This window comes from Cornus florida, unplaced genomic scaffold (genome assembly GCF_030987335.1).
Source record: "Cornus florida cultivar Cherokee Brave unplaced genomic scaffold, ASM3098733v1 CherokeeBrave_3.0.0_Hap2_Chr07, whole genome shotgun sequence".
Classification (NCBI taxonomy): Eukaryota; Viridiplantae; Streptophyta; class Magnoliopsida; order Cornales; family Cornaceae; genus Cornus; species Cornus florida.
The window spans coordinates 30,828,531-30,851,602 of NW_026775577.1; the positions used below are offsets into that span (position 1 = coordinate 30,828,531).

At 34.4% G+C, this 23,072-nt stretch overlaps 1 protein-coding gene and 1 long non-coding RNA gene across 4 annotated transcripts; one reads left to right on the forward strand and one right to left on the reverse strand.

Moving 5' to 3' along the window:
- Positions 1-10,995: 10,995 nt before the first annotated feature.
- Positions 10,996-15,182, forward strand: LOC132267629 (probable indole-3-acetic acid-amido synthetase GH3.1). 2 transcript variants are annotated; one of them, XM_059768761.1, is made up of 4 exons: positions 10,996-11,211; positions 12,776-13,031; positions 13,466-13,567; positions 13,808-15,182. In XM_059768761.1, the coding sequence occupies exons 1-4, from the start codon at positions 11,109-11,111 to the stop codon at positions 15,180-15,182; spliced, it is 1,836 nt and encodes a 611-aa protein (XP_059624744.1). In that variant the 5' UTR covers positions 10,996-11,108. The 2 variants fall into 2 exon arrangements, with proteins under 2 accessions (XP_059624744.1, XP_059624745.1); XM_059768762.1 differs by lacking the exon at positions 10,996-11,211 and having other exon boundaries at positions 12,712-13,031.
- Positions 15,183-17,776: 2,594 nt separating this feature from the next.
- Positions 17,777-20,336, reverse strand: LOC132266948 (uncharacterized). 2 transcript variants are annotated; one of them, XR_009468777.1, is made up of 3 exons: positions 19,925-20,336; positions 19,503-19,617; positions 17,777-18,506 (listed from the first exon to the last, which is right to left on the reverse strand). It is a non-coding gene; the product is annotated as an uncharacterized LOC132266948 (long non-coding RNA). The 2 variants fall into 2 exon arrangements; XR_009468776.1 differs by lacking the exon at positions 17,777-18,506 and having other exon boundaries at positions 19,087-19,617.
- Between the last annotated feature and the right edge of the window lie 2,736 nt (positions 20,337-23,072).

Genomic DNA, 23,072 nt, shown 5'->3' on the forward strand with positions numbered 1-23,072 from the left:
GATATTTTGGTGTGGCACGTTGATTTGTCATACTTATTTTTAGTAGTACTTTGGAATTCAAATCAACTCATATAGAAATCCAATCATGTCTGGCTTGACTATTGAGAAAGAGAAAAAAATATGAGTAAATGATGCGAAAAATTGACCCAAATTTCTTTTGGATAAAACCAAATCCTCTTGAAGGAGATAAACAGACAGAGAGCAAAGAAATTGGTAGTTGCTTTGACCCGCTATCGCACAACAAAATATCATTTTTAGATCATTTTTTATTTTATTGTATATATTCTTCTACATTGCATTTGACAATGGAGTTCTTTTATTTTTGTCTACTTTGTTGAATAAATTTTTTTTTTGGAATGATAATTTTGAGATTTTCTCTTGTGGTAATGTTATTTCAGAATATGGATATAAATGGCAGGTTTTATTTATTTTTTTTTCTTTTAGAAATTTTTAGTTTAATTTTTGAATTTTCATGTTCGTTATTAATTTTTTGTGGAGTTGAGACGAGCACTACAATTATTTGTCCAAGTGAAAAAATATAAGAATTTTAGACTTTTATTGATTATTATTTTGTTTCAAAATTTAATGAAAATTGGATTTTTTTTTATTTTTTATTTCCAAATAACAAAGCAGAAAGGGTTACAAAGACCGAAGACCGAGAGATACAATCAAAATCCAAGGTTTGACTTTGCCAAGGAGGCTTAGATTTCCAAACAAAGAGAAGATCCTCTGAGAGCCCAACGAGCAATAATACCAAATCGAAGAGAGAGAAAAGCTGAACTAAAACAATTCAATCATTGTTTGACCACTACTTTATTTAGACACAATATTATTTAGACACAATATTATTTGTTTTTACCTTTTTTGAACCAGTGATTTTTCAAATGATCACCCACTTGGACAAGAGACTTTTCAGATGTAACCCATTATGGTACTATTATAAAGTAAGCAAGGTTAACTTTGTAGTACTAATAAGTTATGACCATCACGACTTTAAAACATGTTGTATCATAAAAGGGTGTTAAATTTTACATAAATATAGCACTTCACCTTTCCCAGGTAATGTGAAATTATGACACCCTGTAATTTGTAACGTGATAACTCGTCTAGTATCTCACACCCACCCACAAAGATCGTCACACACCCCCACCACAGTTGACAATGATGATGATTGACAATCTCCCTTAGCCACAAATGACTGAAACCCCAATTTTTCATAAACTATAGGCCTTGTCTAAGAACAAGGGCCTTAGCAAACCCCCCTCCATAAAATTTTTAGAAAAATTGGCAACTTAGCTTTGATCAATGAGCCCAGGTGGATTCACTTCGAATATAGCCCAACAGTTTACTCGTTAGACTTTTTTTTTTTCGCTGAACTTTAGAATTTAACAAGCCCAAGATCTAAGGTTCGAGTCTTGTTAGGTTTTCTTTATGACTTGCTTTCGCTGCTCTTACAGTGACTTATCTGGCCCGGGTGGGGAGGAACCCTTCTAAGTACTCGGAAATTAGACGGATTATTGAGGGACCTTAAGAGTTGGTACCATCCCGAATACTATGAGTTAATTAGAAAAAAAAATAAATGAGCCCAGGTGGATCCTCAAAATAATGCCCCTGCCACGTCACTTTCGAGTGTGATAAAATGCAGCATTGAAATTAAGTGGCCTCCTATGAATTTTAATAATAAAGGGTTAATTACAATGACACCCTCTGAAGTTTGCCTTATTGACAGCTATATACAAGTTAATCATTTTTCAGACAATGACACCCCTTGTCACTATTTTGATCCAAACAAACCCTTTAAAAGTTTGAAAAGACAATATTACCCATCAATATATGATTGATTTTAATTGTAAAATATAAAAGGTTTGAACAGACACTTTTGCCCTTTCTCACCTAAGCCATTAATTTAATCTCTTTCTCAAACTTTCAGAACCAAATGTCTATTCATTTCTCTCTCCAACTTCTGCAATAACATAATGAAACCCTAATCCCTAGTTTTTAACCCGAGTCGCACTGATGGTGGACGAACCTGATTAATACAGAATCTAGTTATGGGGTTTTTCATTGGCAGTGGAGCACGGACTGGATTGTGACTCCGAGGAGTCCTCTGTTTTTGGGTAGTTGTTCACCGCCGGTGATCTTCAACCTGGCCAGCAGCTGCGTATTTCAGATTCCAATCGTTGTTGTTATTAGGGTTTCATTTTAAAATTTTTGGTTTGACTTTGTAGATCCATTGGGTTTTATATATATATATATATATATATATATATATATATATATATATATATATATATATGTTCATATATGTACATAACAGAGATGATCAGTTTACAGTTCTTGTTCAGTTTAGATTTATATTACATATATATAATATAAATCCATTGGGTTATATATATATAAATGAGTAGATCCATTGGGTATAAACGCTGCCCCTTTGTGCTCACCATGCACACACAGCAGTTATTATACCCTCCACCTTCACCACCGTGGTCTTCTTCTTCCTCCTCCTCCTCCTCCGCCTCCATTTCCATTATTTCATCATCATGCATCATATATGCCAAACCATCTAACCCCATTTCTCTGTCTATCTCCGCCAACAATGCCATCAATGACACCCTCACCGGCGACTCCCCACCCCCCTCCACCGCCACCGCCTCTATCGATGACTCGCCATCCTTTGTTATTCGGAACTGAATTTGTTTCCACCAATCCGTTGTTAATTGCCGGGGACGTTGACATTTGGGGTTGAATTTGATTTTGCATGTTCACAAAACTAGTTGAGTTTTGCCGAGATACTATCACTCTGTTCTGAACCCGAACGTCGGAGCGCGGAACTGGAAGGGTGGAGATCCAGGCAGCGCCGGCGCGGCGGAGTCGGAGCTTGTTCCTAAAGACTTTCCAGCTCTTCTTGTTGTTCTTGAAACCGCCGTTGGGGTAGTCTCGGATGATGTCGAGGAGCGTCCGGTTAACCGGCGCCGCTCTCTTCTCGCTCTCCAGGATTGTGCTTAGAGTTAGTCCGGCCAGCGAATTACGGCTTTCTTCTTCGTCTCTCACTCGAAAGTTCAATGAGTCGATTCCTTCGCCCAAGTGCGATCTCATTCTTCGACCACCATTGGGTTATATATATATATATATATATATGTATATATATATATGTACATAACAGAGATGATCAGTTTACATTATATATATATATATATATTTATATATGTTCATATATGTACATAACAGAGATGATCAGTTTACATTGGGCCTTGTTCAGTTTGGATTTCTCGCCCGTCCAATATCCATTGGGTTATATATATATAAAATTTCACAGTTCTTGTTCAGTTTGGATTTATATTATATGGGTATGGCGAACTATGATACAAAGAGAAAGGTCTATATATATGGGTCATTTTTTTTGCATGAAAGGTTTACATAGGGTTATTTTTGTCCATACATATAGTTTGAAAAAGGTTAAAAGAGTAATTATATTATTCAATTAGGTCAATTAACAAGTCAAAGGGTAATAGTGTCAATTCACTATGTGTCAAAGGTAATTGGGGTGTCTTTGTTAACTTTATAAAACTTAAGGGGTGTTTTTGTTAAAAAATAGGTTAACTTATATATGACTGTAAATAGAATAAATTTCAGAAGGTGTTATTGTAATTAACTCAATAATAAAAGTACCTTACTAGACGGGGAAATTTTAGAGATTTTAGAGAAAAACAACCTAAGTTTCGACAAGTGTCAATTTGAGGATTTAATGGTGATGATAAGATGGTGATTGGTTAAATCGAGAACCAATGCGGGTCGCGAAGTCTAATCGTGCAACTAGTCGAGCTTTGGCCAACCGTTTGAGTCCATTTGAAATTAAATTGATAAGAACAACCATTTTGGTTTGACCAAATGGTACTTCATTCCCATTTTCTATTCCACGTAAATTCTCTTTTTTGTTTTATTTTTTCTGTCACTTTATATACATATATAGTATTAACAGAAAATGAAAAAAAGAAAAAAAGAAAAAAAAAAAAGAAGACAATGTATTAAATGATCAAAAGAGGAAAAAATTAAAATCTTAAAATTCAACGATCAAAAGAGGAAAAAGTAGCATCAAGAAAGACATCATTGGTTGACAGAGAAATAAGTTTTAATTATAACATGATAGGGTGAGATTTTTAATTTTTGAAAATTTTCCAATGAACCATGATATTTATTTAGAATTGTTTGGCCGAAGGTTTTGACAACCATTGGATATTCTCTCAAAATTTTATTTGTTCAATATTGATATGCTTTTGTATGTACGGAAACTGATCATTGAATTTATAGTTGCAAGTTCATCTTTGTTTACATTTTTGTCATGATTTTTTTATTCCAAAAAAATAAAAAAAGGCAGTCCAATGCACAGAATTTTGTTAATGTGAAATCTAATCTATGCATGTGAAAAGATTATTTTCTATTTCAAACTCGATGACTTCAATATTATCTTTGTGCGGTGGTGATATAATACATTTGGGCCATGATTTTTTCGGAAATTGAATTGAATTTTTTTTTTTGGGAAATTATTTTGGCTATGATTTGTGTACATCTTACTGATTGAATTAATGCCCATAAAAGGAATTCGTATGACTCTTGTTCAATGGTAGTTTTGTATCCAATTTCTTAGAAATAGATAGGAATTTGTGTCCATATTTTAATTGGTTATCATTTGTGCTAAACTATAATTTGTTGTTAATGTACAACGTAGTTATTAGAAGATAGGCACATTAGAGCATTTCCAACAATTGTGTATATTTTATTTTATTTATTTATTTATTTTTGTGTAAATCTAATGTGTCATGATAAATTTACACAAATTTTGGATTATTTATTTTTAACTCCAGCGATTATTTTATACATTTTGTGTATAAATATATCCTTAATAATAACCAACCATGTGTCATTTCAGGACCCATATAACTTTTATAATCCTACTTAATATAGGGTTGATTCTTAGCATCCATTGTACATATGCTTTGATACTTACCTAATATATATGTATGCATATATATATATATAAGGGGTCAAGTATATAAAATATCTTTATAGTACGCTTGCTATGCATATCACACTCCTCATTTATAGAAAACACCTAAAAGTTTCAATTTGGTGCAAATAGGGTTTTTTTTTTTTTTTTGAAAGGTAAATAAATTTTATAAAAGCAATAGAATTACAACTGAGTAGTTAGCCTGGGCTAACCCAACATACAAGCCCAAAGGTATGAGGCACACCACAGAGGCAGCCTATACAGGAGCAACAAAAAGTAAGGATTGCCCAAAGCAGGACACAAGCACTATGAGGTGAGCATGGAGACAAGATCTCGCCCTTCAAGGTTTAGTTGTTGTTTGGAGGCTTCGCCGGTGGCCGTATAACAGAGGCTGGAAGTTCCCACTCTTCAATGATGCGTCTAGAAACTGGAGAATCTGAGAGTGAAGATGATAAAAGCTTCTGTCTAATTGTATCTAAGACTTGCTGCAGAAGTGCATTTTGGGATAAAAAGTTCTTCTTGAATATTCTCCTATTATGCTCCATCCAAATGTTGTAGACAAGTGAGCTTAGAGCAAGCTTTGCCACTGAGTTGCTATAGAACCCTCTGTTATTTCTCCAATGGTGAGAAGCCCAAGTGATGGGGGATTGCCATGAGTTGGGATGGATATGGAAGCCATACCTTGATTGGATGAAAGACCACACGGGCCTTGTGTAGTCACACTGGAGAAAAATATGGTCATGGGCCTCCAAGTGAGAGTTGCACAGTTGGCAAATGGTGGCATTGATGTGGGATGTGCATTTTCGATTCAGTGTAGGTAATTTCTGTTGTATGGCCACCCATAGGGTAAATGATTGTTTAGGGATTGAGTTCTTAAACCAAACAAGGTGAGTCCATGGTGGACTTGGCAGATGGAGATTGAAATGCTTAAGGGTTTGTGCTATTGAGAAAGCTCCATTGGGAGAAGGGATCCACAACACTCTATTTTGTTTCTCTGGACATGGCAGTGTCAAATTATTGGCTTGCAAAAGTTGAGGGATTAATGTGGTAATGGCAGGAGGGAAATACCAATTGGAGTTTGATATAAATGAGCATAGCTTTGTTTTTGTATCAAAGCAAGTATCTCTGAGCTGCTGTAGGTTGATTAATTGATGAAGAGGTCCAAGACTGCACCAGTTGTCAAACCAAAAATTGGTGATTGAACCATTACCAATTTCATGTTTGACAAAAGGCTTAATTGAACTTCTTAAGCTGAGAAGCCTTCTCCAGTTCCAAGAGTATTGACCTGGGATCTTGATTTCCCAAATGCTCCTCCCTTTGAGCAAGTATTGATTGATCCATTTAACCCATAACATCTGTTTGGAGTTGATGATGTGCCAGAAATGCTTCATTACAGCAACTTCATTCCACAGTTGTAGGTTTGGAATACCAAGACCTCCAGCCCTCTTAGGCAGACAGCATAGATACCAAGCCACCTTTGAACCTGTTTTCTTGAGAGAGGGACCTGACCACAAGAAAGATCTAAATAGGGAGTCCATTTCATGGATGACACTCATTGTAGTATGAACTTTGAGCTCCAGTAGAGTTGGGTAGAAAATAGCACTGCTTTAATAAGTTGTAGCTTGCCAGCAAAGGAAAGGTCTCTACTTGTCTAGTGAGCAATCATCTTGGTGATCTTGTCAATTAAGGATCTGCAGTCATTTGCTTTCAGCATTGTAGTGATCAGAGGCACACCTAAGTACCTTACAGGGAGAGTCCTTTTTTCAAAGCCAAGAAGAGATAAGATGTTGGACTCCAAATTTTCATTAACACCTGATAAAAAACATTGGCTCTTGTTGTAGTTGATTTGAAGTCCAGAGAGGGCACTGAATGATTCAATAGTGTGCTTAAGAGTTGTAATGGATGGAATACTTGCATGCGTGAAGAGCATAAGGTCATCTGCAAAGATGAGGTGTGTGAGCTTCAAGTGTTTACATCTTCAATGGTATTTAAATGGCAAGGTAGATGTAGATTTGTTCACCATCAAAGAGAAGACCTGCATAACAATCACAAAGAGGAATGGTGACAAGGGGTCACCTTGTCTTAGCCCCTTGACACTATTAAAAAACCCATTAAATTCACCAATGATAGAAATGGTGAAGGAAGGGGAGGTAACACAAGATTTAATCCAGCCAATGAACACCTGAGGAAATCCCATTAGCATTATAGCTTGGAAAAGGAAATCCCAAGACACTAAGTCGAAGGCTCTTCTAAGGTCAATTTTAAGAGCACATCTTGGTGAAGCTGTGTGCCTGTGATACCCATTCAAAAGCTCCTGAGCCAAGAGCATACCATCATCAATTTGTCTTCCAAGGATGAAAGCTGATTGGGCCTGGTCAATGATTAGAGGAAGAGTAGGCTTGAGCTTGTTTGCTATAAGCTTGGATATGCACTTGTATATAGTTGACAATAGGAAATTGGCCTGAAGTCACTAATGGTTATAGGTTTTGGAACCTTAGGAACAAGTGAAATGTATGTGCTGTTAACCTCTTTAAGCAACTTCCCAGTGGAAAAAAATTGACTGATAGCCCTTGTAACATCATGACCTATTACTGCCTAGGACTTCTTGAAGAAATGAGGGTTGAAACCATCAGGGCCTAGAGCCTTGTCACAGCTTAGGGAGAACATGCAATCTTTGATCTCAGCATAAGTAGGGATGGAGCAGAGTGATTCAGTTAAAAATGCATCATTTTATGAAATAACGAAAATGATCATTTGTTACATGAGGGGTGTAATACACAATGTAAGCATATTATAAGGGTGTTTTCAACACTTTGTCAACTATTGTTGTTTTGAATATTTTGATCTTAACGTCTAAATTTAATTGAGAACGTAATTTTATCGCGATTTGAATAGTATGATGACACTATATAATTGAACACCCAATTTTTATTTTATTTTATTATTTATTTATTTCAATAGCAATAAATTCTAAAGTGTGAAAAATTAATATTGTTTATATATAATAAATAAGTATCTTTAATTTAATTTCTTAATTATATATTTAATGAAAACTGGATAATTATATTAAAAAATAAATTGTAAATAATTTTTTTTTCTTATTTATAATTATAAAAGGAATTGAAGTTTTCTTTACATATGATAGACTTTATATTAATCTGACAATTGTGATATATATATCTTTTTAGAGATAATACATTGTTAGCGTAAATATATAGAGACAAATTATTTTTCAAAAAGGTGAATGAAAATCTTTAAAAGTGGATTAAATATAGTTAACGTGCACATAACACCTCTATACTATGAGATTATTAGGATATATACCTCCTTGGACATTTTAGGAAGAGTAAAAGGACAAAACAAGTATTATTGCACTATTTTATATATGTCCGGTTTCTGATTGAAGGGTGTTTTTGCATAATTTTAAAAAGATTAAAAGTGTTACGTAAAATATATATTAGATATATTTTTTGCACTAGGCCCATAAATATATATACAGAGAGAGAATCTATATATATATATATAGAGAGAGAGAGAGAGAGAGAGAGAGAGGATTTGGTGGTACTTGAAGAAATGACAATCTGTTGAGATGTTTCTTATACCACTTGCATATGAGACTGAGAAGAAGCTCCAAATCGATAGAGGCATTCGTATCCGGAAACTAAAAGATGACTTGAAAATTGAAGTAATGATGTATGTGTTGAAAAATTTACATGATTTTGGTGTACTATGTGGACTCTTCCGTGTACTTGGCCATTTTGAACCGGTTCAAGAAATGTTAAGATTGAAAAACAAATTGCAACATTCTCTTATATATATAGAATGTGACAACACACACAAAAATATATATATATATATATATATATATATATATATTTTTGTGTGTGTTGTCACATTCTGTCAAGAATGAGACAGTGAATTAGGCACTTCGATGTGGTCCTAAGCTTGTGATGGTCTTAACTTGAGTGTCTGAAAATCGCATAGATGCTTTAATGGTCATTAAAGTAGTTCATGGTATATTAGTAATTCTCTTTTCTTTTAATTAACTATGATTGTTAACCACCACCTTTATAATACACACACAAACTATTACCTTATTAGAAAGTTTTGGTGATGTCAACATTGATGTTAATCATGTAATAAAATATTTCCATGTCTCTGTCACGCGTGCACACACGGAATGGGTAATGCTTTTTTCTCCTAACGGTATCATGTTTCTTTTTAGAATATTCAATGGGGGAGTGGGGGAGGGGGCTCCAGACGTAACATTTTTTTTTTTTTTTTTTGATGATAAAGAAAACACAGACACATTTTTTTTACCTACGTTGGGACTTGAACCCCTCCCTTCTTTTTCAAAGATATAAATGGATGAAACAGTAAATATTTTTCTTTGGGTGAACTATACCCACTGTGTGGTCATGAGTTCGAATCCTTTTAACTATACAAGTTTGTGATTTAACCCTAAAAGTATTGAGGAGTCAGATGTAATTTACCTTATAAATATAAGTCTAAAGTGGACAATGGTAGAATAAGAAGGCAGTCAAAAAATAGAATAAAATAAAACTCCCACGGACTTAAATCGTCCACCTTTTACTTTGAAATGAAAAGAATGAGTTACAAACTTGGTTGAAATCATTATTACAGCATGAAGTTGATAACTACGCCACAATTTATCATTATTATAATTATTACCACAATTACTATTAAACCTTGTTTCACTTCCCCTTATTTATTTGCTTCGTAATTTATTAATTAATCAATGTATGTAACACTGATAGCAACCCTCAAAATAGTTATCATCATATAAATTTACAAGAGTAACGTTATGTCTTATTCTTTAACTCTGAACTTGTTCAGTTGACATCCCTATTTTTTTTCAATTTACGAAGTTCTCTTCGATCCTTTCTTCCTTGATTGTATCTTTACCCCCTAGCAACCAAACATACCCTTACAATTAATTATACATATTAGGTTGATGAAGTTCAACACCAAATTCATATAATTAATCGTCATCTCCAATTGCATGCATATTATAACATTGAATGTGATATATTCATATATATATAACAGGCGATCAAAACAATGTCGTTGTGATGGAACTAATATATACCATTGCGTTTAAAAAACTCATGACAACTTTTCCAAGCCTCAATAATAGAAAATCACCTATTTCAATAAATTGACAACCAGAACAATCAAAAAGATGAAACACTAACTACAAGATATGACAACACCTAGGTTGTCCACATGATTGCTGCACTATATTTTTTTTTCTAGAATTAGGTTGATTAGCACCAAGATAATGTTATTAAATTTCTATTCACCTGTCATTAGCATTTAAACATTCTTCTAATCTTTCACTAAATCTAATGTAATATATATATAGCGATTAGGTTCCTCCCCATGGAATTCAATTCTATACCGTATACACTTGGTGTTGTATTGTCTTGTACGCATCTAACACACTTAGTTGAAATATGTAACACAATTATTTTAAAAAATGCAACACACTAGTTCGAAGAGTGAAATATTTTCTTAGTTGAATAAGTAAGCTTGTGTAAGATAAAAGAAAATATGTATAATTAATTGTATTACAACTTTGATTTAGTCGTCTTCCATCATTAAAATAATTGAATATTTTTGAAGTTTTTTATTTTTATTTTTTATTGTATGCTCAAAATAAGTGTGTTGCACATAGGGTGGCAATTTTTACCGCCCAGTCCCGTCCCGTTAATAACAGATATGGAAACAATTTTTATACCGTTGGGACGGGTATGTAAACAAATTTTGAACCAGTCACAGGACGGGAACGAGTTTTGATACATACCCGCCCCACTCCGCCGCGCTAACATATAATTCTATTTAATATATATATTATATTTAATATTAATAACTTATGTGTACATATATATATATATACATATATATATATATATATATATATATATATATATATAAGTGTTATAAGCAGTGACAGACCCAGAAAATTTGGTGAGGGGGGGCGAATTTTTAATTTGTGGGTACAAAATTATATGATGGGTTTATTTTTGTAATTTTAGTAGGGTTTTTTTCATAAATTTTAAAAAAATTTAAGTATAAAATGAAAAAAAAAAAAATCAGTGGGGCAAATTATAATTATAGTGGGGGCATCTTCATAAATTATCAAAATTTGAAGTATAAAATGCTAAAAAAAAAAGAATCCAGTGGGGGCGAATTGTAATTTTAGGGGGTCATTTTCATAAATTTTAAAAACATTAGGGTATAAAATGAAAATATTAAAAATTTAGGGGGGGCATCTGCCCCCCCTAGTCCCTGCTGGGTCCGTCCCTGGTTATAAGTTACAACCCTAACTGAAGTGATACTATACTATAGCAAGAGTCGCATCAAGGTAATCTGTCCTCTCTCTCTCATGACTTGTGGTTCTAATATTGTAATTGGTCACGCAATCTTTGTGGTTGCCCTTACCTTAACATATTATTTGGTTGGCAGTGAAACGAAAACTTGGAACGAAGTTAGGTAGTACTGTTTAAGCAATCTTTCTTCATCTTCCAACGCTAAGCCCTAATTATATATCTTTTTGGCTTTTCAAGTTGCAATCTTCAAACTATTCATTAATTTGTAATGTAAATTATGCATTTTTGGTTCATTAATTTTATAGATGAAGATCTGTTCTTGTGATATATAACAGTATGCATATATAGTTATTCCTAATTTTTCTGCTTGTATTAAATATCAAATTTAAACAAAATACGCCTATCTTTTTTTTTTTAAAAAAAATTATAAATCTATAAATCTTGAAATTTCATGTTTTATTTAGCAGATTTATTCATTAAAAAAATAAAAAAGTTAGTGAAAATTTTTGTTAGCGGGACGGGCACGAAGCACAACATTTCCAACGGGGCGGGGATGAATATGAAAATCCAACCTGTCGTGAAGCACGGGACGGACATGAACTTGTCAATAATTAAATAGGACGGGAATAAATTTAAGTAAACCCGTTATAAATTCGCCCCATTACCATTTCTAATGGTGAACTACACCATTATAATGCATGGTAAATAATTTTTAGCTGTGTCTTACAAACTTCATATTGTCTTTGCCGTCTCTTTATCAGTACTCTATCTCTCTATTTTTTCTCACTCTTTATATATATATATATATATATATATATATATATATATATATAGTACTATAGATACATATAATATTATATATAGGCATGAGCTGAGAATTGCCTATTGGCCTGCGGGCTATCGTTGTCCGTAACCAACAGGGCTCACCACAAAAGAACCGTTTGATTTGGATCCGGACAAAAGCCCCCAACATGGACCTTGCTGATCTGGCTAGTGTGGGGGCCACCTGTCCCCTGCTGTTAAGCCATGCTGACGTGTTGTGGATCCCACGTGTCCCCCCTTCACCATACCTATAAAATAAAAAAATTCATATGTCAACACCAAAAACAATGCTTTGTCAATGTCCTTCCAAGGAGATATATATTCGTCCGGCCCTCCACGTGTGATGGTGACGTGGCAAATTGGTAAACAAAGTTGAAAAATGTGAAAAACAAAACCCTAGTTGAGCTCTCTCTCATTTTTCTATATAAACCATGCTGGTTCTCATATGCTAAGCCACACTACTCTTCAACAAAACCATTTGATCTTTCAATAGCTAGCTCTCTCCTCCATCTTCTTCAAGTTTCAATCATGACCGTTGATTCCGGTCTTGCTTCGCCTCTCGGACCTCCGGCATGTGAGAAGGATGCCAAAGCTCTTCAGTTCATTGAAGATATGACTAGAAATGTAGACTCGGTGCAGGAGAAGCTTTTGGCTGAAATATTGAGCCGAAACGCCAAGACCGAGTACCTCGGCCGGTTTGAACTTGGTAGTTCAACCGATCGAGGCAAGTTCAAGTCCAAAGTACCGGTTGTCACTTATGAAGATCTCCAGCCTGATATCCAACGTGTTGCTAATGGCGACCGCACTCCTATTTTCTCCTCTCACCCCATTTCGGAGTTCCTCACTAGGTAACTAACCTATATTCTTTATGTATACATACATACATACATACATATATATATATGATTAAGAAAATAGCCTCTCCGAAGTTAAGGCTGTGTATATCTGGACCTTTCAAAACCATTTTAATATTGGAAGTCTCAAGCACTGAGTTTGTCCTTTTTATGATGATTAACATGGCACTACAAACAAGCTTCTGAATTCAAATTTCACCATTTCTTGATAGTTATAGTACTTCTAATTAGTTCATACACAAACTGAATTTAATTGGTGACAAGTGGAGGAAACTAAATTTTTTAGAGCACATGTTGGTTAGCATATATAGAACTGCATTTATAGTTTTGCAGCTGTCAATATTTTGTGTGTGTAATGTGTATGTGTGTGTGTATATATGTGAATGTGTCTTTGCATGAGTTGACTATGGAGTTTTGATCATCTGCAGTTCCGGGACATCAGCTGGTGAAAGAAAACTCATGCCAACAATTCATGAAGAGTTGGACAGAAGACAGAAACTATACAGCCTTCTCATGCCTGTGATGAATCTGTAAGCAATTTTTTTTTTCAATACATAGTGTACATTATGTTACTTATAATTTGACTGCCATCTAATCTACACACCCTTTTCATGCTTGTGTTAAGCCTTGTAAGTTTTTTTTTTTTTCCTAAAACCTTGTAAGTTGATCAGCCTTCGTTTAATCTATACATTTTACTACTAATTACCTCAAAAAAAAAAAATAGAGGACTATTTGATGATTAAATTAATCATGAGTATATATGACTGCAGTTATGTACCTGGTCTGGACAAAGGGAAGGGTCTATATTTCCTATTTGTGAAGGCAGAGAGCAAGACCCCAAGCGGCCTAGTTGCGCGGCCGGTCCTCACCAGTTACTACAACAGTGACCATTTCAAGACCAGGCCATATGACCCTTACATGGTCTACACTAGCCCTAATGAGGCCATTCTCTGTGTTGACTCTTTCCAGAGCATGTACTCTCAAATGCTCTGTGGCCTCCTCATGCGCGAAGAAGTCCTCCGAGTTGGTGCTGTGTTCGCCTCAGGCCTTCTCCGCGCCATCCGGTTCCTTCAGCTCAACTGGAAGCAACTGGCGGACGACATTGAATCAGGGACCCTAAACTCTAGGGTGACTGACCCTTCGGTCCGGGAATGCATCTCCAACATCCTCAAACCCAATCAAGAACTTGCTAAGTTCATCACCAAGGAGTGTGAAGGTGAGAATTGGGAGGGCATTATCTTAAGAATTTGGCCAAACACTAAGTACCTCGACGTGATCGTCACCGGAGCAATGGCTCAGTACATTCCCACATTGGATTACTATAGCAATGGCTTACCACAAGCTTGCACTATGTATGCTTCTTCTGAGTGCTATTTTGGGCTTAACCTAAAACCAATGGTTAAGCCCTCTGAAGTTTCTTACACCATCATGCCAAACATGGCCTACTTCGAGTTCCTCCCTTATGACCCCTCAGCTCCCCCTCCGTCCCGTGATTCGCCTCCCCGGCTCGTTGACCTAGCCGACGTTGAAGTGGGGAAAGAATACGAGCTCGTGATCAGCACCTACTCCGGTCTGTGCCGGTACAGAGTCGGTGACATCCTCCTTGTCACCGGATTCCACAACGCAGCCCCACAGTTCAAGTTCATAAGGAGGAAGAACGTGTTGTTGAGCATTGACTCGGATAAAACCGACGAGTCCGAGCTGCAAAAGGCCATTGACAATGCTTCTCTACTTCTGCGTGAATTCAATGCCAGCATAGTCGAGTACACTAGCTATGGTGATACCAAAACCATCCCGGGACACTATGTGATCTATTGGGAGCTGATGATTAAAGATCCAGCTAATTTGCCGAGTCACGAGGTGTTGGAGCAATGCTGCCTAGCTATGGAGGAGTCAATGAACTCAGTGTACCGGCAAGGCCGAGTCGCGGACAACTCAATTGGACCGCTGGAGATTAGGGTTGTGAAAAATGGCACATTTGAGGAGCTCATGGACTATGCCATCTCTAGGGGTGCTTCTATCAATCAGTACAAGGTCCCAAGGTGTGTGAACTTCACACCCATCACAGAACTACTCGACTCGAGAATGGTCTCGGCGCATTTTAGCCCCTCGGCACCACACTGGACACCGGGACGCCGACATTGACAGTAACTTGGAAGGAAAGGAAAGGAAAGGAATAAAGATCTGAAAGATCTGGTTAACATGTTTCTTGACTATGGATCGACCAAAAAAAAAAAGGTCTAGGTATTTTCTGTATCTGTGTCTCTCTTGATTGTGATCGATCTTGTAGCTGTGGAAAGTGTCTTTGGATTTCTTTTGAAATTTGCAGTGTTTGTTTTTGTGTAGGTTCAAGTAATCTGTGTACGCATGTTGTAGTTGTCATTTGTCACTAATGATATTGTTGTCGATTGTATTGTTGTCTTTGTTTTCAACTTTTGAGAAAGTTGGGGAAAAGACTTGGAAGTGTAATAATAATGAACATATATATATATACTGTTCCTCTCGAGTGGATTTTGGTGGGAGGTTGTAAATAAGTGCAAGTTTGGAGTGTATCGTTGTCTACTTAATTGGCAAAAGACATGTGTGTTTCATATGTCTGCATAACGTGCTACAAATTAGGTCTTTAGTTTGTTTTTCTCTAATTTAGGGTTTCATTATTTCTTGAATTGAAATGCTAAGTAGCAAGTTAACAAAAATTAATGAATACTTAGTTACTTGGGTAGTGTCTAATATACTAAATGCATATAGGCGCACATATAACAATGTATGTAAAAATAGCTAGAAATAATTGATTATTTTAATGTTTAAGGAGATGAGAAAAAATCTAGACTCCTCGACACGGTAAGAGGGGATGTAAGGTCAATAGCTCATGCCTCCTCCGTCATTGTCAATGTCGAGTCATCATAGCATGGGTATCATTACTCTTTAAAAAAAAATTATAAAAAATAAAAAGTTATTCGAAATCATTTACTGTTTTATACTTGATAAGGGATTTTGTGACAACTATAGGTCACTCAACTTCTTATGGTTATTGGTGTATATCAATTCAAGAGGTGAATTTTCTTTTCCTTTTTCTATTTATTTAATTTAAATTAATTTTTTAGTCAAAAACTGACAAACGAGAAAATTGAGCCATAATCTATCACATCGATCTTTGTTGAAAATTTACGCTTGAAGATTAATTTAATTAATATATGCCATAAAACTAATTTAGTGTTGAGATCTCATTGGTTTACCAGTTATATGAACCAAAATCCTCTCCGCTAAATACAAAGACGGTGAAGGCGCGATCATTCAATTTATTAGCAATGTAGGGTTTACTATGGGAGTGATCTCCACCATTACATTTCACTAGATCGATGTTGTAAATGATTATGTTCCAAACCACATCAACATCGATTTTTTCACAAAGAGGAATCGCTTTCGGGTGGATCTAGAAGTAAGAAGGGTGAACATCTAGTAAGAAAATATTCAATTTCCCGGATCACTCGTACCAGATTAATTATATGCCCCAAGAATATTTGTAAAGTTTTTTCTTCTACTACACAATTATTTACCAAAAATTAAAATTTAAAAAATAAAAACTTCTCTTTCAATAGCCGTTACTAGCCGTTACTAATGGCAATTCAAAAGGAGATACTGGTTTGGGCCTTTAAGATTTGGGCCATGTCCTTCTCAATTGTCCGGGCTTAAGCCGGGTCTCAAAGAACTGTTAATGTTTTGGGTCTCCCCTTGTGGGCTATTCTGTACTTTGGCCTTATTAAATCTAGTGCCCTTGTAATTACGTCTTCAATTGTTAACCTTTTGGGAAATGAAAAATGCATGCTATTTACAATGTGACATTTGCACTTGATTGATCTATGAACTAGAATCTTTTCTACTAATTAACATAAAGTGCTATATTATATATTTGCTAATGAGTGAATAAAAAAATGTGGCTGGATAATATATTTGAGTTTTATTATTGCACGAGATTAAGCGCCCGTTTGGATCACGATAACAATATATATTATGGTTTGGTATAATATGAAAACAACCGTTTTAGTATTGGTATGTTTTTAAGTAGAAATTGGAACCAAGTTTGGTAACGACTGTTTTGTTTTTGATAATTATATATCAAAAATTCAAAAACAAAATACGTTTGGGAAATTAGTTTTGTTGTCAAAAATTCTAAATCAATAACAAGATACCTATTTGGTAAAGACTGTTTTGTTTTTGTTTTGCATAATTATATATATGAATACAATTATAAGTTTATATGTAATAGTCCATTTTTTTTTTTTTTTTTTTATATAATTTGGGATAGTTTGTTAAAATAAAAAAAATATTCTCCATTAAAAAGTTGGAAAAAAAAATAATGAATAAATAAGATCATGTGGGATATTTATGAGGCATAAACATGATTAATGGCAACCAAACCACAAATTTAACTTTGTAATAATCTTTTAATGAGAGGAAATCTTTGCACTCCATTTATCTTTTTCTTTTGGCTTGCACTCCATTTAACTTTGTTTTGTTTCATATATATATATATATATATATATATATATATAAATTCATTATGAATAAGAGAGAGATCTTTGTAATTGAAACTAAGAAGAAACAAAGGCAAAACGTTGATCTTCTTGAATTGGTCAATGTTGAGGTTTACTTATGGTCGACATTAAAGCTTGTGAATGGTTTTACTTCACTGATATTAGTTCGAAATTTTCTGGTGGAGATCCTTCAAAGTGCTAATATTTTGATTGTTAACTCATGAGACCATTTCCCCTTTTGTTGAGTATTAATTTTGATAACTAACTTCTGAATATTTCGTACAATCTCCCACCATAACCAGAATTGATAAATAGGAAAAAAGATTAAAAGCAAGCAATCAAGAAAGATCCCTCTCTTACAAGACTGAACAATAAATCACCCCGAAAAAAATAAAAAAATAAAAAGAGAGGCATGCCATCAAACAACCTGCTAGAAAAATTATTGCCATCCAAACAAGTACTTGAAAATATTTGGTAGGATTTTAATCAATCCTAAATAACACACCAAACCACAAGTTTTTTTGTACATCACAAACTTCATAAATTGTTGTTGCACCATTCACATATATAGTTGCACATATAGGGAGCTAGACATTCCTTTGTACACACACACTTCATTATACTTGCATAAATGTACACACAATTGGAGATCACTAAAATTCATTTCATAAAATGTACACACATTTCTTTATACTTGCATTGGCCTCCATTTGATTAACTTGGGGATCACTAGCTTCCTGGAGTTGCAGCAATTGGAGAATGCTTCCTATAAATCCCACTGGTGCCACTACCCATAACTTACTGCCATGTCCTTCAATCTACTGCTAGTTGATGACTAGCGTCAGGATCCTCCCCAAAACAGCAATCCACACAAAAAAGAACTACCTTAAGGAGGACCTTGGAATGCCAAATAGCCTTCCATGGGCCCTAGATCCTGACATCAAAGGTCCTCCTTAAGGTAGGTGAAATTGACTCACGAAAAAAAAAACATATATTTTTTAATAGTTAGGTGAAATTGATTCACGAAAAAAAACATAATAGAAGTGGAACAAATAATAATGTCAACAACGACAATAATAGCAACTTGTGACATGTGCTTAATAACATTTTTTAAGTTTTCAAACAATAGTTCAGATGTCATACAATTTTTACAAAAAATTAATAATTGGTCTCATCATTCCATTTCCAAATCTTATGACATATATTTTATTCGTTGCAAGTGAGGAAGAGGGGTAAAAAAGGTATTAATAATTTCATTGCATAATATCTTCTTGTCATTACAAATAACAAAGAAAAGTATGTCAATATCAAGGTCATACCTTCTCTTGCTATTCGCATTATACAATCAAAATTGATTTGCAAGAACCATAGTGAAGCACATCATAACATTAAGATATCTAAATAATTTTGGACAATCATTATAATGCAACAATTGCAAGAAGGCATCCAAAAGCTGTTTCCACAACAAATAAATTTATAAGGGAGATTAAGTTTATAACGAGGCTTGATCAAAATAAAATAAAATAAAATAAACTTGGTATTGCTGAATTTGGGACGCAAACATACTGCATGTACAAACTCTCACATACAACATTGGGAAAAAAAAGTTCCCTGTTCAAGTGAAATTTCTGTACTTAATGGTTTAAGAAGGCATAATCTGATTTCAGTTAAAGAGGGAGAGACAGAGAACTAATACTGAATTTTTACAATCTATATTGTTTTGCCTTTTTGCTTTTTAAAATGATATTCTCCATAGGATTTCATTTTCATCAATGCAATATCAGACCAGTGTGATTTTAATTTTGCCCTCTTAATTTAGGGAAAATTTTATACCAGAACAAAACTAATAATAGACAATCAAGCATAATATATGAGCATGAAAGATGCAACTCTATTAGTGAAATCAACACTCCACTCAATAATTAATTACCAATAGCGATTGTTATCGATCCATTATTGCATCCAATGTCTAGACAATCCTTGCCTTCAAAAAGTTCCTTTCTAAAAACCTTTAACCTAGGATCTTCCTTCAAGTCCTGACAAACCTGAAATTTCAAGACACCAGTAAAAATTAATCCCCATAAAATTAACACATACTTAGAAAAAGAAATTTGAAGTTAAGTTCGTTCTTAATGCGAAGGCCGAATAAGAATATATATATATATATATATATATATATATAACTCAGTTCCAACATGGAGAAAATACACCAATCCCAGATTATGTCAAAATTTATCCTGAAGATTTACTTACAAACTTAGACAAGTATCCAAAAACACTTTTATACACATGAACAAATACACTAATATATATTAGATATTTTCAGAAAGGAGTAGGAGAAGAAAAACTTACACGATAACCATAGTAGTTTCTGTAATTGCCGAAAATAGCAACCTCTTTTCGTTTTCTCTTCTGAACTGATCGTTCACTTGTCAATTCGTATTCTCCGTTGAGAGAGATGAAATTGGTGTTTGCTTTTGAAATATTTGCAGACAAAAAGGCTTGATCTGCAATTATCCAACCCCGATCTGCAACAATAGAGAAAAATGAGAGGCGCAAATGAAATCGCCTCAACCGACCTGCGAGAAGACAGACAACCGAGAGGCGAAAATGGAAGGAGGTAGTTGGTGGAGGAGATCTGCCAGATCGATGGTGGAAGAGTTTGTGTATGGAGTTATCGCCTCTGAAATCGCCTCCAAGGAGCTGCGCGAAGAGAGAGAAAGTGAGGCTGAAAAATGGACTAATTCTGATATGCGAATCTTTTATAGTTGATATCAAACGAGGGTGATATATTTTTGGTTTGGGTTGATATCGCGGCTACAGGATATCATATCACCCAATATTACCAATTCTTTGATTTGGGTTTTGTCCCAACTCTAATAATGTTTTGATACTATTCAATACCACATCAGCCCACTCCAAACATGATATTGGCCCAAAATTAAAACCAAAACATCAAAACAATATCAGATATGAACTTCTAAATAGGCCCTAAATGTTAACAGATAATGATTATGTTTTGCTTTATGTATTACAGTATATGAGAGAATCTACAATGCCAATGGTCCAAGCCATAAAATACAATACATAGGCCCATATAAGCTCCCAACCTTTGAATAAAATTTTGTTTTGATAACAAGCAAGAGTCATTCAGACTAAAATTTATGAGATATATTTTATTATTGGCTAATTTCATTTTCAAAATAAGTCCAATCGAGTTGTAATTTTTCAGTTCAAAATTTCAAATATTGAAGATCGGATGCGGATTTGAAGAAGTTCAAGTGTTCATGGGTTGCTACACTCCGAGATGATGAGAACAATGCTTTAAAAAGTTATGTGAGTGAGTGAGAACACTTTAGAGAGTTTAGGAGGGTGAATGAAACAGAGAATACGTTTCTGGGCATTGGGAATCGATAGCATAAACTTTGAACCGGTAGCAAACTTGGTTCAAAACAGGTTTTGTTCACTGCCAATATAGAACCGATACCACATTTAGGAACCAGTACCAAATTAGCGTTGGATACCATTCTGATCGTTGGGAACTGGTACCAAGGTCTGGGAACTGGTTCCAAGAGTCCTAACAGCATCAGGTTTTAAGTTTCCTTGTTCTGTTGGTTTCCTTTTTGATCCCAATTTCTTTCCAAGTCCTATGCACGAAATTTTTCATATTTTCAGAGGGATTAGGACATTCTAAACTCTATATAAACCTTATTAGACTTCTAGGTTTATTCATGACTTTAGGGAAAATCAATTCTATATTTTGAGAAAGCCTTTTAGAGAGAGAAAATTCTGAAAGTCAAATCTGATTATTCTAAATTTATTTTTGAAAGTACACATATATATTCATGAGTGATTTAGTTGTGTTGTTCTCTATCTCATCGAAATTGGAGCTATATTGAAGATTCAGATATTCCATATGAAGAGCAGGATTTAATTCTTCTACATCGAGTTCAGATCTTGAAGAACTGAAGTAAAAGCGATCACACTTTGAAAGGGTTGGAGCATTTGAGAAGTGTTGTCTGATCTACCTGTTACTCTTTTTCAAATATCAAGCATAAGCCTGAGGTCAAGTTGCTGTTGGACGGGGAGTCGTAAAGCTAGAGATTGTCAGCAATTGGTGTTTGGTAAAACGATAGGGTGTGAGCCAGGGTCGAAGTTCAGTGTACTTTGTTTCAAACATAGTGGATCAGTTTACTTTGGACTGAATAGTCCACGAGATTTTTCCTATGCAAACAGTTGACGTATTTTATCAACTAGGGTTTCCTCACTAAAAATCCTGGTGCAATCTCTCTAAACTTTTACTTGCTTTACTTTATATATATTTGTGATTGTGGATGTTTAAATTGATCATATAATTTTAATCAATCATAAATTGAGCAAGTTGACCTAATAATCAAATCTAGGTTATTAAAGGAGGTAATGACAATTAAAATCAACTAACTATTTTCGCACCCCGCGTAACTCTATTTTCACAATTTGGTATCAGAGCTGGTTACTCGATATATAGAGTAGATCATATTTGTTGATTTATTGTTGATTATTTTTGCATCATGTCTGAAAATTCATCTGTTGTTGCTTTACCTCCTGTTTTTGATTCTGTTACAAGCATGCAAATTGAGTGGTCAAAGTTTAAAAAGGATTTTGAAAATCTATTAGAGAAATTGAATCTTGCAGAACTTGATAGAGATATTTATAAGTTAAGAAGTTTCTATCTCTAATAAGAATTTGGAAGAAATTGGCCATAAGAATTTGAATCTTCTTCATAAAATTGATTTTTTGGAAAAAATGAGCTTAAGAAGGTAAATTTGTTTGATAAATCACTGGAACTTAAAATTGATAATTTGAGTAGTGAATTTGTTAAGTCAAAACAGTCTTTTCAGAAAGTTAATATTGACACTTGCAAAATTGATAAGTTGAAAGTATTGTTTGAGAATATTAGTCATAATAAAGAATTGGTTTCAACTTCAAAGGATTTGTATTTTCAAAAACCTAAAGATATTTTGTGAAAGTTGAAACCAAACCTTGTGTTGTTTCTAATTCTCCTAAACTTATTTCGACACGTCATTTTTGTGGTAAAAAAAGGCATATCAAGTATAAGTGTCAGAAAAAAAAAAAAAAAATTAAACTAGGACAGAAATTGAAAAATTTAGAAGGTTCAAATTTTAGGAAGAAGAGGATATGAACAGTTGAGCCTTGTGACATTTTGCCTAGAACAATAGGGAAATCATTGCATAATGAATCTAAAACTGTTTGGGTAAAGAGAGAATTTTAAATGCCTTGCCATGCACACTGTATTTAGAGCACTTGGTCCATGTGGTTGGTACTTTGATAGTGGTTGCTCTAGGCATATGACAGGGGATAAAATATTGTTTACCACTTTTAAGGAATATTGTTCAGTTGGTACTGTTACTTTTGGTGATGGTAATGCTTCTACTGTATGTGGTAAACGTAAGATCAAATTTTCAGGAATTGGAGAGTTAAAGAATGTTTTATATGTTAA